Below are 19,412 nucleotides of genomic sequence, written 5' to 3'. Positions count from 1 at the left end.
CTGAGGGTTTGTGCTGCCCAGGAGGGCTGGGACAAGCATTGGTGCCCAGACAGGTGCTGGGACCCCCAGGGTCCTCTGACTGCTGAGGGAGTTCCCTGGGCAGGGCTGTGGTGTGGCCCTGTCACTGCAGTGTCTAGTGTTGGGCCTGCTACGGCTCCTCCTATGACCTCTACTGGCTTTTTGCACATGGGTCTTAGGCTTTTCCTGGTTGTGTTGAGGAAAACTTTATCTGTGTTTCACAACACAGGTGTCCAGAAATGTGCCTAACAAGCACCACAGGCTCTGGGTTTGTCTTGTTGTGGTGATTAGGAAATTATCCCTCTCCCAGCCTCCTACCTCCACAGCGTGAAACCTCTCCTGGTGTGGGGAGGCCACTGTGCACCGGGGTGGGAGGAGAGCACCCACAGCTCATTAGCTTGCTTTAAGCTGGCAGGCGGAGGGGGCTGAGGGAAGGGCTGGCTCTGTCCCTGGATGTAGTTGCATTTCTGAGGACAAACGTTCTGCATCATGACCCTGAGCACCGGTGTCCCCTCATCTCTTGCCTTTGGCTTCACAGACGGCGCCTGGGGTCCACCGGCGGCTCTTTCGGAAAGTGCACAACCTCATTTCGGCCTTCCAGAAACCTAACCAAGGCATCATCACACCCCTGCAGCACCCCGTCATCAACCATGCAAATGTTGCATGTCCCCCAGGTACCCATGGGGTGTAGGGAGACTCAGCTGAGCAGGGCCCTCTATGGTGGGGATGGAGGTCTTGGGCCTGTTTGCAGTGTTAGCCTAAACGAGCCAGCACCAGGGCACTGCCAAAAATGTGACTTATTAGGGGCTGTCAGTGTGATGAGAAAATTGTTTTTGAATATGTATTCCTGATACTCTGGTGTATGTATTCCTGAGTGATAACTCAGGAGGTGGCTACCTGCCCTCCCTACCACTGTGGCTCTTGTAGGGATGGTTCATCTGATCTGTCCTTTTTCTTGCAGTGTTCATCCTTCTGTATTTTTGTGATTATTTTTCTTTAGGGAGAAATGACAGCCGTGACTTCTACCTGCAGCCAGCACGAAGCCATTTCCCAGAGTGACATGACTGTACCTTCCAGTGCTGCCTCTAGTCCGTGCTCTAGAACAGAACAAGCTATACGATAGTAAATACAACTCTGTGAGTTTTCCTGTAACATTTGCAGAAATGTGTTTCATAGTATTTCTATCTCAAGGTTTAGAAGTTTTTGGTTTCAGAATGTTTTGAATTATTTTTTTCTTTTCTTTTCTTTTTTTTTTCTTTTTTTAAAGAGAGAAGACAAAAAAATCAACTACTAAATGGTGTCATATCTTTTTTTTTTTTTTTTTCTCTTTGTAATCCTAAGTGCAAAATATTTTCTCACCTCAAGACTATTTCCTCTGTTTTACATGACTTGAATTTGGACTCTTCTGTGCTTTGTTCTGGTTGAAATTTATGCAAAACTGGGCAACACCCCTTCTGTAGGCTTAGAAAAATGGTTTATATTGAGGTGTCCTTGCCTTGAACACAGACTTGCTGTCTGTGTGACTTTCATTCATACAAGGCCAAAAATATTCTAGATGTGGCCCCAGGAGGATCCCCACTTCTCCCATCTTACTGGGCACTCTGTAAATCACCAGAACCAGCCAGCACTGCCTCCATATACAAAATTTATAGCTTGTGAAGACACTTCAAAGCTTTAGCAATGTGCTGAGTAGATGAGAACAAGTAGTGAAGAACATAATTCTTTGTTTTTTAGATATTCTCTGTACTTGAAAAAAAACCCACCTACTGCATATAATTTTTAAAAAATAAATTATTTTTGAATGATATTTTTGTTTCTTTCCACATTGTGTGTGTTTGTATGCTGCTGCTGCTGAGCTCCTGTGGGAAAGGTTTACATCCACAGCACTTGTCAGCTTGCAGAATTGGAGCACTTGCCTTTTAAACTCAGTGTCCTGCCTGAATTGTCAGACAGTAGGAAACACTTGTGAACAGACTTGATGTCCTACAACGCTGTTGGTTTGTGTTGCTGTTAGTCATGCTTTAACTAGCTCAAATGGTCCTAACTATCAAAAAGTGTGATTCTCCTGCACTTCTTTCCATAGCACAAGACTACAGTGACTGCAAATGGATGACAAAAATATATTAAAAAAAAAAAAAAAAAAAAAAAAAGAACCACAACCAAACAACATCTGTAAACATTGCATAACCACTCATAGGGTGCTTTGGATAAATGTTTAATGCGTATACTTCCAAGTTCTTCTGTGCAGCTTAGAAGACTGGAACCTTGTGCTAATAGGTAAAAAGATTTTTACTTATTAGCAAAGAGCTAAACAGGCTGCTGGCATGGGCATTCAGCAAGGTTTGGCTGCTCCATGCAGCATTTATGTTTGGATTTGAGAAGTTTTTTTTATTATTATTATTTATTTTTATTTTCCCCTTCCTATAAGTGGCTGTGTATGAAAGAGAGACAGAAGTGCAAGCAATAAAACATTCATTTGAAGGACAAAATGCTCCTTGTAAACCCTGAATGGGAATAAATACAATAAATAAAGAGTCCTGTGATAACAGGAAGCAGTGGACAGTGCTGTTGCAAATTTGTGATGCTTGTAGTTCATTACTCAATGTCTGTCTAAATTAAGGCCACATTTCATTTGTAGTGAGATGTCCTGCCTCCCCTCCCCTTCAAATCATATTTTACAGTGTGTGTATATGTTTTGCACTGTGCCTCCTTGTTACATATATTTTTTAAAATATTGTTACATAATTCAGCAGATGTCAGCCATGGAGATTCTGAACTGAACATTACCAGCACTGAGTGCAACATCCAGCACCAGCTGGTTTTCTGTCGGGTGTGCTGATTGAATGTTTTACTCCTTGTCTGTGCCTTGAAGGTTTCCTGGTTTGCTGTACACCTGCGGCGGATAGTCTGTGGCTGCTCTGGTTCTGTGTTCCTGCAAACCTGGTGCAAACTGACCCGCTGGCGTGTAAGCAGAGTGCGTGCCCTGTGGGCTTCCTGGCAGAGCCCTTTTGCTTTCCAAGTGCTGTGTCTGGACACAGCCTGCTTTAGGCTGGCCTCTCCTGGGACAGAGGAACCAAGAAAGGAGTGCTTGGAAGTGGCAGATGATTTTGTCATGGTGATAAATGCGGTGGGAAGCACTGTGCCCAAGGGCTGTTCCCTGTAGAAATGTCACAAGCCAAGGCTGTCGGTGCTGTGTGGTGCAAATCCTGCCATACAACAGCAGCTCTGTGGTGCAGTGAGCTAAGGCTAACTGTCTTGACTATGGGTGAATCCAGAAGTGCATTGTTATTTTAAAAATACTACATAAAACAGGCCAGAAGATGTCATTTTTTGTTTAAAGCTGAGAATTTTGTTTCAGTTTCTGATGTGAATTATTAAGACAGTGGCTTGTTTGTATTGTTTCTTTTGGGTTCCCAGGAGCCTGGAATTGCTGTAGGCTTAATCAAGGTGCAAACAGTCAGAGAAGTTCATGCTACCCATGAGACAAGGCGTTGGCATTTGGTTATAAGAACAGTAATACGGAAAATACCAAGATTTCATTCATTGACTTTAGTATGAAAATCTACAGGTCCTTTAAAAAGCAGCTCCCCATTTTGTGGACACAATTTAATCGGGAAACATCTGAAGGACCTTTTTCCTTCCTGCCAGCCCCTTTGGGCTCCGCGACACAGGGATACGGCCCCATTACTCTGCCCTATCCTCGTCCAGCCCTTGTGCTCCTGCCTCTGCCACTGGTTTGGTGTCTTCAATGGGGGCTGGCACAGGTGATACTGCTGCTCCCTGCAGGCTGCTGCTGATCCCCCTGCTTCAGCCTCTACCAGAATCTCCCCTGCTCCCTGGCTGGGGCAGGGACAGGCTACCTGCAGCACTAAACCAATACCATTGTCAGGGTATTATTTTTTTTTTCCCATTTCTACTACAGCAGCCCTTCGGCCTTGCTTCCTCCTCATCCAACATTGCCCTCACACTGGGTTAGCACCCAGCCCAGCTGCTCCAATCTGATTTTCACCACATACCTTTTCCTTTAGCCTTAAACACTCCTCCTGCCCCTCCAGTTCACTCTCTCCTCCTCTGGGCTGCATGTGTTATTTAATTTTTAATTTATTTATTTTTTCTTATGTGCGTACACATTCATCACCACCTACTTGAAGGAGGCCAGGAAATCAGAGCTACTGAACATGCAGATGCTTCAGCTGTGCTGCTTGTCCCCTACCACCTTCATCCATGCATTTGTGGGGAGTGCAGAGGCATTGAGCAGCATTTTTTTTGATGCTCACGTTTACTCTGATCAAGTTTAGGAAACTGTATGGTATGCAGAAACAGGCTGTGATTTTGCAGGTAGTGCTATCAGAGTTATATGCATGAACTTTGGTGAATCAGAAGTATAATTAGATATTGCTGGCAACACCCTTGCAGCTTTTACATCAAGCAATGCTGTTTGAAGCCCTTATTTTACTGTACACTTTTTAATGACACGGTGTCAACAGAGACAATGTCACACGTTATCAGTTTGCACCTTTATTTTTTAAAAATGAAATAGTCAAAGTACTTTCTTTTTCAAATATCAACACATAATATATTAACTTTTAATATTTACAGCATGTTGCTGGGATGTTCTTGTAGAAAATGCATGCTTCTGGCCTGAAACCCAGAGCAAAATGTATCAGACCATTTAACTGCAGCCATGTAACATAAACCTGTACAGTATCCAGTCACTATTCAGCACAGGAGTTAGAGCAGGAATTAAAAAATTGGGACCTATTGTTTCCTAGCAACAAGGCCATTATAACACAATGTCTGTAAGATCAGAACCTGTAACTGGTGTGAGACAGAAACTGAAGATCTTGGCATACATTGTAAACATTTTACTGTTCATGAGAAAGCGAAAAAAGAACATTACTTTGACATATATTGTATGCTATGCTTCTCTTTCTCTTTTATTGACACTTCTGCCTGAAGAGTATGAAGATTTTAATGTGTTATCATGGTTCATACAAGTAAAATATTGTCAAGGACACAATCTGATATACTAACATTTATTAAAAGGCTAAAGTCCACCACGAGATCTAAGGAAAAACCAATAACTGTCGAACACGTTTCCTTAGACAAAGAATGGCAGGCGCTGAATGCCTGGACACATCCACATTCGTCGGACGCCACCGTTCCCTGTTTCTGCTGAGAAGCGATTCTCCTTATGGTCGGGACGCGTCTGATCTGGTAATGGTTTGCATCAAGGACAGGTTTGAGTAACAGTCAGCATTTGCTGGGGAAACCCTTATGGCCGGCTGCGGCAGCCTGAGCCAAACACCACTTCCTTGGGCAGCTCCCCAGAGCAAACTAATGCCTCGACAGGACTCTGCCCATCTCATTTTCCTTCCGCTGAAATAGCAGTTCCTTTGCCTAAATGCTTTTGCCTCGGGATCTGTGCCTTGGCTTCCAACACCACCAACCACCCGAGACAATCGGCAGGGACTGCAGGGCAGGGAGCGGCCACCACTGAGAGGACCTTGAGGAGCCCAAACTAAACGGCTAGAATGGGTATACCCAGTTGCACATTGACCAGTTCATATATATTTATTTGGCTATGCTCTACATATATATCTATATATATATTTATAGCTTTGAAATGTTCAAGACTTGCTAAATAAATATGAAAACAAAGGAAACATTACTTGCACACATTACTGGTTTGGCTGTCATAAAAAATATAGCATATATTTCTCATGGTAGGTACTTTGCTACAGGATAGTGTGCAATAGTGATTATTTTATTTTGTTATGTTATTTTATTTTAATTTATTTCATTTCATTATTTTATTTTTTTCCACTTTCAGAACCTTGTTTGCAGTGCAGAATGCTAGCATCAAATTATCTGATCTAAAGAACAATACAAATTTGCATGCCATTTTTTTTTTTTTTTGCTTTTTCTCACTTGGATCTCTAGGCTATAGTGCAAAATAATAATAGTAAAAAAGCAAACAAAAAAGGAAAATAACAAAAAAGGGAAACTACAAAACAACAACACTCAGAAATTATTCTAACTACTAGAAAAAGAAAATGGAGACTGAAATATTCCCTGCCTCCATCTGAGGTTGTTCATGAATAAGATGGTCCAAAGCTGTTTGCTATAGTTACAGTTCTCACGACTCACTGCTGGCTGGCCCACATGGAGCTATGACTTCAGTCTCCAGTGCTCATTTATCAATACTATTTCTTTAGTACTGTCATCTCAACACAACATTATTTTTAGCTTCCTAAATTACTGACACTGTTATGATGAAAGCCCTTTTTTCTTTTGTAACAGGGCCACATAATATCATGTAATTTTTTAGACATCCATATGCTTGTAAGAAATATTGTTCAAAAATATCCACCCAGGAACTGGAAAAATGCCAAATTGACTTTCAGAGACAAACACATTTCACTCTTTGACCTTTTGGCATAATATGAGAACAACAGTAATCAAGGCAGTATTAAAAAACACAGCTTTAGGTAATACAAAGTGCATTTCCTGCATATAATACAAATATAACTTTAAGAAACTAAAGGCACAACTAACTAAATATGTATTACATACTAGAAATGCACAGTTCAAGGTAAATCTAATAGCTTCAAATATTTGTTTATAATGGATATTTAAAGCAGTTTGAAAATGATACGTCATTAGTGAATTGCAAAAAAGTATAATTGCTTAAAATATAAGTAAAATAGACTCTAATATTTGACATCTTGGATCAGTGATAAAATACATCATCACGTTTATGAATGCACTCTCTATATACAATTAATAAATTATTCTTCCATTGATTAAAAGCATATTAGAGGCTCAAGGATTTTAAGGTCCATTTTTAGGCTGGCGTGGAGGTATTCAAATTCTCCATGATTTTTATGGAAAATTGCGGCAATCAGAGCTGTCAAAACTGGATGTCATCAGCTCCAAATTCTGTACAATTGTTAGTGATGAGCCTGAGCAAGGTGTGTATGTGCAGGTTTTGGTCCGCAGGCCCCCCTGGCTGTGGGCAGAAGGTGGTTTTGGGTCTGGCTCTCGCCCAGCCACATCCCAGACCCCCAAAGCTGGTCTGGCTCCCCTGGGGAACAGAGGGAGTCAGGGAAGAGATGCTGGAGGCACAAGGCTGGGACCTGAGGCCAAATCCTGGAGGATCCAGGTCTCAGGTTCCAGTTCAGGCTCATCCCTAACTTTGTTACAGTCTGCTCCACCTGCCCAAAAACAAGAGAAAAAAAAAAAAAGAAAAAGGAAAGAAAGGGAGACAAAGAAAGCACTTTGTTGGCTTCAGGAAATCTGAGCAGAAATTGTTTCAATATATTTACTAAGTCTGTTTTGAAAGAAATGTGCAATAACATCACTGTTACGGATACACAGGCTCTATAACAAGACTTCTAGCTTCCTTGGAAAGTCAGTAAAGGAAATGTGGTTACCTATCCCCCCCATGTGCCCGCCCCCCGCCCAAGCTAATCAGATCTTTTAAAAATGACAAGCGAAAAGAAGGATCACCTACTCTGCTATGAAATAACTGTGCCAGCAGCACGATACCTTGGGAAATAAAAATTTCTGCCCATGCAATATAATGCTTTTCTATGTGCTCTAGATATTGAGCTGAAAAGTGAAGAGTCATCCCCAAAATGTTCTACGTTTATCAACATATGTACTATCCACACAGGTTCATCAACTTCCAACCCATCAATCTTCTTCAGACTCCGCAAAATGAGTAATACAACGGGATTATCAATTTGAGATGAAAATAACATGATGCCTAAACCCAACACCACTATAACTTCCAAATGATCTGTGAGAAGAAGAGTCCTGACCCAATGACTATAGGCAGGACTGATCCTGCACGGCTACAAATTGCATACACGCGAACCCTCCCAGCTGAATAACAGAGGTTGTCCCAAAAGCATTGAGATAAAGCCTAATCCAAAGCCTGCTGATGTCAGGGGGGAGACCCCTGTTGACTACCGTGCTCGCAGGGCTGTTTTGGCCATCTCTGGTACCTGGCTGAACCCCAACGCTGCAGTGTGACCCCGCTCCCCTCCGCCAGGAGGATCTGCAGCTGCACTGTGTTGCTGGACTCCAGCACAACCCCACACCAAGGGAACCAGGAGAGAAACTCCCGTGTGTGAACAGAGATGCAACGTGGTTTTCTTCACTGACTGAATGAGAGGTGGCCACAATCTAGCAAAGGCGAAGCTCATATACAGCTTCTATGAGCTGTATCCATAAAAATACTTACAAACTGTGTCTAATAAAAGTTGGGTTTTCCAGGTTAGAAAATCCCTTAGATCACAGCTGTGACAAATGACATGTGCAGTGTTGATGAGCAATGACAAAGTTTCCATACACAGTCTGGGTTTTGTATGCAATCCCTTGAACCTATGGGAGATCTCAATGGGATAAAACTGCCCAGTAAATACAGGCTACAGAATTGGGCTCTGTAACCTTTTAAATAACTGGTGAGTTACTAAATCAACAGCAACGGAAAAGAAGTGGTGTTTCTTTAGAAGAAGGCAGAGCACGCTGCGCTCTCACCTGCCCTGCTTGGATGCGTGCTCTCACCCCGGGCTGTTCGTGCTCTCATGCAGCTATTAGCTCTGCTTCTGAAAGGTTTGAATACTGCCACACAAGAACTAAAAATCTCCACTGTCATCTCTCAAAGAGTTAAACGAACAATATTAAAATACCATCTTCTGTCACATTTAAAGGCAGTTGGATATGTTTTTTTTCCTCTATATTTATATATACAGAGTTCTGATCTAGAAAAACCAATACAATAAACCATTTTACGTTTAAAAACAGGCAGTCTTTGGTGACGCAAAGGCAGAGGTTTTCTTTGTTACCTTCTGCCTATTTCACTCTGTCTCATAAAGTGAATATTATTGGCACTGTCAGAAAGTTCGAGATACTGCTCCACAGACAAAACAAAATATCCATCATAGCCTTGTACCCGCCCAGTGCTTAGAAGCTGCTGTTTCTCTCCGTCTGTCCATGCCCTAATCCCTTCTTCCCCTTCCTGCAGCCGTCTCTGCTCCTTAGTCCAGGCCTGAGTCACAGCTCTCTGCCTGGCTATCTCTAAGACATGGTTCTTTTCTTCTTCTACTGTTGTTCCATACCGAACGTTAAAGCACAGTGCGCCGTGCTGGAGCTGTATGTCAGCGAAGCGTCTAGTCCTCCCATTGATCACGGAAGTCATCTGTGACACTGTGACGTTGATGCCATTCTCCAGGATGCGTCGTCCTCCGGTGTTGCCAATTAGGGCCAAATCTTCCTCCAGAGACCCCAACTTGATAAAGTAGTGCGTGTCTCGGCCCTCTATGGTGAAGTGCAGGTTCTCCAGATAGTGAGCGTTGTTGAGTATGGCAGCGATGCGCCGGCTGTCCTCATTAGCCACACCGATAATGTCCGCTGTCACTATACCATCCTTGATAGCAAATTTGATGCCTTTCCCAAACACTGAAGGAATAGCTGCAAACCTTGGTTGCTTCACGCTCTCATAGCACTTGCCATCACTATAACTGGGTGTCATAGGAAGTTGATCCAAGGATATAAAGTTTCGGAGTTGTTTTTGTAGCTCACACTGAATACCAAGGATAGTCTGGAAAAGAAAACACAAAGTTTGCAGGAGAGGAATCTTGTAGTTCTTCATGGTGTGTCACAGTTCCTACCAATATCTTAGCTGCTTAAAATGGATCTCCAATTCTTTCACAAAACATCTTGTGCATCTACAGAGCCTGGGTATTTGCACAGGCTTTCTAATCACCTATCACTTTCTGTCTCTTGGACTCTTTAGTTTCTAGAAAACAAGTGGAAAACATGTTTATCACAAATGCTGTTCTCACTCTTATCCTTCCTTTTTTCTTCCTCCCCTTCTTGAATTGCCACTCTAATGGCTGGACTTTCAACTTATAGGCAAGCGGAAACCTGAATTCAAAACTGTACTCTCTCACATGATTCTAGGCAAATCACTAGGTCTCTGTGTGTCTCGTTATGTCTTCTGTAAAACAGCAGAAACAGTTTTATAGCCAATTCTTTAAGGAAATCAAGCTGTGAAGGTCTCAGAACACTAGAACAATAGGAACAAGGGAAGTTCATCAGATCTGTAGATCTTCCTCTCCATTGTGGCAAAGAAATCTCCCTCCAACTGTCTATTTGTCTTTTTACAGTATACCTATCACAATAATCTTCCTGTGCCTTTGTAATAGCTCCTTTAATATCTCAGTGATAATTTTACTTGGACATGCTCCTAAATTTGGAACCAGCTCTGACTCTCCAGCCCTCTGCACACTGTGCAGTCATCTCTGAATGGGAAAAGAAGCGCACTATACGCTGCTGATGTGAACTCACAACTATTTATACTTCCTTTTCCTGACTACATTAGAGGAAGGCATCTTTTCTCTCCTTTGTAAAATTATACCTCTGTGTTAACAGATGCTCTTATGGTTAAATGCAAAACATGAACACCTTCTCAGAACATCCATAGTTGGTCCTGTTGCAGTCACATTGATTGCTAGACCCTGTAAGCTGCTGCATGTCTCTTCTTAGTGAAAACAAGCTCTGGGGTTTGAGTTTTACAGACTCCCCCTCAAATCCACAGCAAGGTTTCTGTTTTCCTGCAAAGGCTATGCAGAGAAACAGACTTGTAAAGCTGTTTCTACTCTTGGTGATTTTGGCTTCTTTGCTCTCTATGGCTTCTTTGCTATCAAAGACAAAAACTTGGTGTTTTAATTCTTTAATTCCATAAAATTTTGCAGTTCAATTTGTGCACAAACGTTTTATCATTTTGCTTTGAAGTTTCTTCACTGTGTTCCTAGAAGTTTCTCTTTAAAACTCGAATCTGATGCCAGTAAATAATGCATAGTTAGACTATTATTTGCCTTGTCTATCATGTTGAAAAAACAGTTACATTGTTTCCTTGTTAATCAGCATTTTCTAACCAAATTGCTCACTTCAGAAATAGAAGCAGTTGAACAGAGTTTATGCTAACCTTTCCAGGATCCCACTCTTGGGTTTTTGTTTGAAGCTGTAGAAGTTCATATGTTGTCTCCAAAGCTTCTATCTCCGGTTTTGGGAACCCAGGTAGTACATTGTGCAACTGGAAACCAAACAGCTCTAGCCAACTTCCAATATCTACAAAATAAATAAATAAGTAAAAAAATAAATAAATATTCAGGCAATGAGACATATAAATCCTAGAAAAAGTGCGTGTAGTTTACAGAAATTCAAGCTATTCAGAAATCATGATTTCACATCAATTTTTGTTTTTAGTACTGGTTATAGCATTTATTTTAGAAAACAAATTATCTGATTACAAAGCATAGCAATACTCTAATCGATTGTGTAACCGCTTCCTACTTATAATGGAAAAAAATTAGAATTATGCTGCCTCCATTCTTCCCCTATTTTTAGCATTTAGAGAAGAAGCAGATGAAGCTATTAATTATTTTACTGATTACCAGAAGACTATAAAAACAGATGAAGCTCTGTAAGTTGTTAGCTATCAAAGAAATAACTTTAATATATCTAAGACTAGAGCCAAATACTAACTTTGGATGTATATAAAGGATTTCTGGAGGATTAAATCCATACCAGAATCTGACCAAAACCTGTATTTTTGTAAGAAATGTGTTACTTTTACCTGTTGTATACTTAGCGACATCTTGGATCCTGCCAACTGGGTAGTTATTTTCAAATGAGTAGAGATTAAATGGTTGTGGGACAGCATTCAGGTGTTTCCATATGTGATGGTTTGGAGTTGTCCACCGACCAGCAATGACATCATAGTCCCGCTGGCCCAGATGAACCAATTTAGTGAGAGAATCATAGAGCCCTCCATGAAAACCAATGATAACCTGGAAATCTGGATTAGTGTCCTGGTAGATCTCTCCATATGGTGTGTACAAAATTTCTTTTATAACTTGTCCCCGACTGCTAAACACTGCTAGTGGTGTTCCAGTGTTATCACAAGCAACATAATATTCTTCCCCACTGCTTAATTCCATTGCAATGAGATGACCTTGAAGATCATAATATAGGGATGTTATTTCTGAGCTAGTATGATTGTACAAGTGAGTAACTCGTATTGGGTTGGAGAGATCAGCATAAAAGAACTGTAGGTGTTGTCCCAGGCTTGATTTACTTGCAACTCGTCTTCCAAGACCATCATAGCAGTATTGCACAGTCCAGCCAGACACTTTGTTGTATGCTTTGTTCAACAGACCATTAGAGTTGTACTCAAAGATCTCATTGCCTCTTTGCCTGAGAAAACCATCTTCATCCATTTTATATTGAATTTCTCCAAGTCTGGTAATGCGATCTCTAAGATCGTATCTCAGAGGAGTGAGGCGTGCGCTGTTTCCATGGCTCAGCAAATTTATGTTGCCATTAAGGTCATAGCTGTAGCGCCACTGGGTTTTATCATTCACAGACACAGTCTGAAGTTGACCATCAGCATCATACTCGTAAAAATACCTAGTTATATTGGCATCCACACCTACGCGTGTATCGCAGATCACCATACGACCCATATTATCATACTGAATGGTCATCCAGTAGGCAATAGACTTTAGAATTTCATACTGTACTTCGATCACCTGACCGTTGGCACTAAAAATTTTCGTATGTTTCATCACAGTGGTGGTTATAACTTGGTTTAAATCATAATTAATCACACTGAATTTCCCAAATTGTTCTGTCCTGCCAGAGACATCAACGTAACGGTACAGATCAATGGGCAGAGGTGTCTCATTTATCATGGCCTGCATACTTGTGACACGGAAATTGTTGTAGCTGTAGTCAAATCTGGCATTTACAAGCCCTTCTTCACTAAACCTGAAGATCTGGCGACTGATAAGTGGACCTGTCCACAAGAAACAGAGGAAAGAGGAAAAGCAAGAAAAGAAATGAATTATGTCCATAGTACACTTCACAGAATAAGCACAGAAAAGCTATGAACTCAAATATACCCTTGCCTCATTGCTACTTGACTGTCTCAGACAGTACATTAACTAAGAGTATGTTTGATTATTCTCTCACAAACCTTTATTAATGTTTGCTCTACAAAATATTTGTATTTTATTAACATTTGTTTAAATGAATGCTATTTTATTCATAATTATGATTCCTTTTTAGTTACAAGATAATTCTAAACTGAATTTATTTTACATGGTGATTTCCTTATATAAATAGTCCTTTTGAATTTATGTTACATTTTGGTATAAACAGGGAAACTTACAAACACAAACAATAAACCAACTTGATTTAGTATTTAGCAAATATCCACACAGTGGAATAAAAACAATCAAACATTGTAAGCGCTATTCCAAACCAAGCAGTAAAAAGAAAACTGTATTTCAAACGGGACAGCTATATATGCCCATGGACTCAGACATAGACGTATATACACATTTTTTTCTATTGAAACATAAAAAATAAGAAGACATAAAAATAATGGAATTTCATGCCAGGTACGTGCAGGATCAGAACCAAAAACTTTAGCAAAGTAGTTATAGTTACACAAACCTGTTTGCCTGTATCTGATGGTACAGATGAACCCATCATGCATTAAGTGTATGGTTTTAATAACCCCAGAAGATTCCTCATAGGTAAATGTGACCTGAGTAGTATCGTAAAGGATCTCGGAAAGCCGGGATTGCTTGGTGTACTTGTAAAGGACCCTGCGACCTGTCCCGGGATACAATGTTTGCAGGAGCCGTCCGTCTCTGGTGATGTCCTGGATGAAAGCTGCAGTGCTGTCCGGTGGGGTGTAGATGTTGCGGTAGTACCCAACAGACAGCATGGTCTGCAAGGCATGGCGCACCATGCTGGGCATGGTGACCGAAAGCAGGTAGTCTGACTGGTCGTACTCGAAGATGTAGCGGCGCTGGCTGTGCAACAGGAGCATCACGGACTGCAATCAAACAGGAAGGGCAGTGTAAGTGGTTGATCAAGCAAATTATTATTCATTCATCTGGTGAGTGCCTGAAGATTAAGGAAATGCTGAAACAACCACCCACTCTTGTAGGTTGCTCTTACTGTCTGTGTAACTGCGGGTAAAGCTTTCAGCTTCAGCAGACCTGGCCAGCAACGCAAGGTGGCATAAAGCAGAAGGAGAATGATAATAAGGCTAGAGGTAAGGACCCCCAAACTAGAAGGCAGATGTGGCTCTCAGTGGCATTTCAGCCTCATGCTGACTTGCCATGTTGCTTTGAAATATTTAGGTCATCCTCCCAGGAAGCTAAAACAGAGGGAACCACTTCTTCAATCACAGGTAGAGCATCTGTACCAACAGATGTTTCTACAGGAGGTGGAAAGGCAAACCATACAGTGGTGTGTATGTGGTGTTTAGCTTTTATTGGTATTCTGCATAGCTCTAGCACAGACCTACCCCTTCTTCTGTATGTCTTCTATGAAAGACCACCCCAGAGGCCCCAGTATCCCTGTGCTTAGAGAAGGTTCTCTCTCTGTTTTTTAATGTTTAAAAAGAATAAATTTTCTACACAGGTACTAGATATTTTGCCCCAGGTTGGTTAATTGTGGCCAGTCAATGAAATATGTTTTTCTTTCCCCCCCCTTTTTTTTTTTTTTTTTTTTTTTTTGGCAAATGAGTATGCAAGCATGGCAAGCAAGCATTTTTCTTTGCAAGTGTTTCTGTTTGGGTTCTGTAAACCTCTCCACCAGTCCCGTGCAAGGTCACAGCATGCAGCATACAACGCTGCTGGTGAACAGTCACTGTTGAAACAAGCAGAATGAAAGCACAGAGTGAAAATGTATGGGAGAACTTTGTAGCCTTCCTGCAGCCCTGGTGGGTGGCCTGGATGTTTCAGAGCGCTGCGCATCCTTGCTCCAGTGCCTGATCTCAAATGGAGAGTATATTCTGAGCAGTTCTGAGCTCATGGCCCTGTAAGCAAATTTGTTGGTCTTTTCTAAACTGAGACACCATGCAAAACAAAGTTTTACAAGGAATGTGTGATTGTGCTTTTTCATAGAGCATTGGGAAAAGAAATCAGGAAAAAGGCTTTTTTTAAAAAAAATTATTTTTTCCTTTTTACCTCCAAACTCCTCTGTGGGAAGAAAATACCAAGAGCTCAGCCCTGTGATGTGTTAAGTAACTTTGTTTGTAAGGCACTGTGCTCTGACAAATAACCAGAGTGCTCATTCAGAGGAGAGAAAACAGCTAAGCCCAGACCAGACTCTCTTGCCCCCCGACTTGTAAGGTGTGTGCCCTCCTGCCCTTGCTGATGGGCACCCACCACCTGCTTGCCAGCCCAGGAGCCCCAACACATCCCAATGTGTGCCAACAGACCTAGACACCAAGCTTTTTTCTGATCGCTTTACTGCTGGTCTGCCAAGCACTTCTAACACACATGGAGTTCATTTTAGCTTCACCTTCAGTCAACAGTCCCCAGACTGCAGTAAACCATGGGCTGAACTCTCTCCTAGCACTGATGTGATGCTGCTCTCTATATACTGCTCCCGGGCCTATTTTTAAACTGTCTGCCATTGACAGAGTATGAATAACAAGATCAGAAACATCTCTAATATAATTTTAGTGCCCCTGTGTGCCATTTTACAGCACTTTGTGGCTTTTCCACTTTTGTCCAGGATAGTAAAAGGCTAGACAGTAGAAGGGTTGGAGACTTACTGTCCTATCTAGCCTGTTAGGGACACTATAAAGAGAAAACAAAATTAATTCCCTATTCATCCTGATAACATTACAATAGATTTTTGCACTATCTGCACAAATTGGATCCTAATCATTTTAGAGGATTTCAGAGGGGAGCTGGTAAAACATCCATGTTATAAGAACAGCCAAAGCCTGATCAGCCACGTAATGACTGATGCGACGACACCAAAGCCAGTGCCAAGAACTGGGGGCTCTCCTGGGAACACGCAACTGCTGGGCACGGCCACTAGATGTCATTTCTGTCCAACACACGCACACAGCTGCTCAGCGAGTTTGTCTGGAGGTAAACAGCAGGATTTGGGATGTAAACTGGAAGTATTCAGGTTTTATAACGCCATCAGCTAATTGAGGAGAGCGACCAAATCAAGAGAAGCCCAATGTCATCAGTGAGAATTAATTCCAGTACTACCATTACAGGGCTCTTGAAAACTTACTGGGACTAACCCTGGAAGGAGAGCTTTTAGAAGACATACAATTAACTCATCAAGTGGTAATAAATGGAAAAGTAAATAACTAGGAGTTGGAAGCGAACTATATAATTGATTTTTTGATAAAAGGAATTATTGGGTCTTATGAGGTTTCAGACAACATTACATAATTAACACAACGAGCTATTGACTTTAATGGGCTACAAAATGATATCTCAATGTCTAATTTTGACAGTGAATTCATCTTTCTTTGGCACAAGTAACAAATTGTGAGGAAAGCACATTAAATAGCTGGGAGATTATGTCTATAGTGTGTATGGCTTTCAATAATTTAGTGACAAGTTACAGTATAAGTCAAGCCTGCTGCTACCTGAGCCAGTAGTCTTTTGTCATTTGCTCCTACAAGATCAGGATTTGTCCACTTGTGCAGAATTCCAGAATGACAGGTTTAAATCATATGACTTTATTTATAAGCTCATCATAAACTATGAGCAAGCAAAGTGGTTGGAAAGATAAAAAGCATACATCTTTCCAAAATTACGGTCCATTAGGCCCGAAGAAAAAATAAAAGATTCCAAAAGGCACGTTGCCAAATATTTGAAAGCTGTGCTAAATGCCTGTTTACTTGCAATTTGAAGAAGAGCATACAGACAAAAGGAGCCCTGACAAACTTATCTGAACTAAACTTCTGAAGCTTCCAGGGTTTGCCAATCTTGTTAACAAGTGAAAGAACCATACTGCATGCAGACAAGGAAGCAATCATATTTTTATGCATCACATTTTTTTTTCTGGGTTAGATTTAATTTTTTTTTGAGGATCAGGCTTAAATACATTCAAAATAAGTATAGCAAAGTTTATCTTAAAAGTACACATTTGGAACTTTTATATATCGAACTAACTTCAAAGTCACTGGATTCCTTGTGTGTAACACCCTCTATCAGTTTTACCTCACCTACCCCCTCCTATCCTTTCCCTGTGGTTAACAGGTTCAGAAAAATGTTCTGCAAACTCAGGGTATAATGGATAGTCACAGATGTTGCTATTTAAAAAAAAAAGTTTTGAAGGACACTGTTTGAATATAATTTCACACTTAGTTCTGGAAGCTTTAAAATACAGATTGGCTTTTTGGATTTGAGAGACAAAATAACAAATGAGATGCTTGTACAGACAAATGAGATGCTGTTTCTGAGACTGTACAGCATTTATGCTGTCATTTCATGACCACACACATAACTGAAAATTAGAACACTCAGGTAATTTAGACATGAAGTCACTATAAAAGCAGGGCAATAACTCATTTCATATTAGTTTATGGGTTTTCCCCCAAATGGGCATCATAAATACTAAAGTAATTTGTCTCCTCGAAGGATTAGTCCATTTCTTACAGCATAGCACCGAACAAGTGCTAGCTTGCACTCACTGGTGCATAATTTTGGCTTAAAAGAAGTGTGTTTTGGGGGATGAAACAGTTCCGTTTTGATGACTTATTTCTTTGACTACTTTTATTTACTAAAGAATGGCAAAACATTTTTCAGTAGTTGGGAGTGTCCTTTGTTCACTTGCACTTGGAGTGGGACAAAGAAGTCTTCTTACCTACCGATTGAACAGATCTGAGCTGCTAATAACTTTCTTCAGAATTAAATTATGACAGGTTTGAAGTGATGACTATAGGTCTAAGCACCTCCAGACACATTTTTCTCTGGTTATTGTAATTGTATGCATTTTCTATAAATCTTATATACTCTTATGATATAATCTTATATAATCTTATGATATAGCATCATAACATAACTCACAATATAGTATCTCTTAGTATCTGCATAAAGAACAAATATTCTTGCCTTGGTAAAATAATCTACTTCTAAAATGACTTACCTTTTCTAAATACGTGTAACTCCATATTTTGCCATCTGCCCATGTTCTGGAAATTATGTTCCCACTTGGATCATACTCCATTTTCTCAGTCCAGGTTCCTCTTTGGATGTAGGTCACTAATCCAGAGTGTGAATAAGTGATATTGACCTCATTGTATTTGCTGATGGGTGACCACAAAACTGGGCGGCCTGTCTGGTCATACATAATCCGAAGAGTGAATTTTCGATGATCATCATAAATCTTTCCTGTTCTGGTTACATGATCGAAATCAATGGAGAGCAGATTTCTATTGTGGGCCTAAACACAAGATACAGGAAGGTAAGAAGACAATGTACCTTAATTACATATGACAGAAACATTTCTGTGTCAGCTCTAATCAAAATATGCAATGACTTAACAGTAGGACTGAGAATTTAGGGCATACTAAAGGAGAACATTCATACATAGAAGAACATTCAGATGGGAAACAGGAGGACCAAGAAACAAAATGTTGTTTGCGTTCAGTGTTGCATCATATAGCTGGATGCTTTCTATATCCACACACTAAACTTTCATTGCCACTCTTCTTTTCCTAAGATTTTCTTCTTTTTTCTCAAAAGTGATCTATAGACAGACTATTTGATTCCAGTCAAAGATGTGTAGTTAAACCCCAAAATTAACAGAATTAATCCTAACTCACCTTCTCTCTCTTAGGCTCCATTAATATCAATAGGTCAGCTGCTGCTGTGGGATAGCCCATGCTAGGTCGCATACTGATGCCGAAGAGGGAAGAGCTGTGCTTGGAGCTCCCAAAAACCCTACTCACCAGTGTCCTCACACTTCTTCCCAAAAGCAGCCTACTCCCAGAGCTTGTGAAAGGCAGTGGCAGAAGTGCCTGCTGCCAGCCGTACTCCTTGCTGCAGGTCTCGGAGCATATTTGGGACCTGCAGCATTTGCTAACCTCATCGTGTCCTTTGGCAAGGGAACAGGTTGACTGCTTCGACCTGCTAGTGCTTGTGGTCCAAAATTTTCGATTAGAAATGAAGCTCAAAGCTGAGCCATATTTCTGAAGACAAAATATGCTTACCCAGTGCTTTTATCATTCAGTCACTGGGCAGTCACTCTTAAACTCCATTTAAATCCAAGCTATAATTTAGAAAGCCATAAAACATTGTTCACTGACTTGTCTTTTTCAGATCAATGCCCAATGTGCTCATTGTATTAATGGACTGAGTTTTATCTAATCACTTGTATTAGTCTATTCCAATTAATACATTCCTTACAGCAGAAATGATGTTAGTTCAGGTGTTAGCGCTGTACAACACAGTGCTTGCTCCTTCCTGAGACCTGGAGGCATAGCAGTAAAGTAAATGGTTAAGAATACCTGTTTAATAATTCAAGCTGTGATCATATGG

The 19,412-nt window shown here is 40.8% G+C and overlaps 2 protein-coding genes across 7 annotated transcripts in view; one reads left to right on the top strand and one right to left on the bottom strand.

The window, feature by feature from the left end:
- The window catches only part of SH2D1A (SH2 domain containing 1A), a 41,655-nt gene extending 38,714 nt beyond the window's left edge, over nucleotides 1-2,941 (top strand). For 3 of the 6 annotated variants that reach the window (XM_082770633.1, XM_082770634.1, XM_082770632.1), the window contains 2 exons: nucleotides 557-692; nucleotides 1,019-1,924. In XM_082770633.1, coding sequence (XP_082626759.1) covers nucleotides 557-692; nucleotides 1,019-1,077 — 195 coding nt within the window. In that variant the 3' untranslated portion in view covers nucleotides 1,078-1,924. Of the gene's footprint in view, nucleotides 1-556; nucleotides 693-1,018; nucleotides 1,927-2,890 lie in introns of those variants that run through there. The other 3 variants (XM_082770636.1, XM_082770631.1, XM_082770635.1) reach the window with 3 other exon arrangements.
- A 4,628-nt stretch (nucleotides 2,942-7,569) lies between these two features.
- Nucleotides 7,570-19,412, bottom strand: part of TENM1 (teneurin transmembrane protein 1) — a 328,347-nt gene continuing 316,504 nt past the window's right edge. Inside the window, exons 27-31 of the mRNA XM_082770995.1 lie at nucleotides 18,019-18,315; nucleotides 13,552-13,939; nucleotides 11,669-12,889; nucleotides 11,018-11,160; nucleotides 7,570-9,628 (exon numbers count right to left, since the gene is read on the bottom strand). Of these exons, the coding sequence (XP_082627121.1) occupies nucleotides 8,870-9,628; nucleotides 11,018-11,160; nucleotides 11,669-12,889; nucleotides 13,552-13,939; nucleotides 18,019-18,315 (2,808 nt within the window). The 3' untranslated portion in view covers nucleotides 7,570-8,869. The remainder of the gene's footprint in view (nucleotides 9,629-11,017; nucleotides 11,161-11,668; nucleotides 12,890-13,551; nucleotides 13,940-18,018; nucleotides 18,316-19,412) is intronic.

This window comes from Aythya marila (assembly GCF_965140915.1).
Source record: "Aythya marila genome assembly, chromosome: 13".
NCBI lineage: Eukaryota > Metazoa > Chordata > Aves > Anseriformes > Anatidae > Aythya > Aythya marila.
The sequence above is the reverse complement of the archived record's forward strand: the minus strand, read 5'-3'. Positions and strand labels throughout refer to the sequence as shown.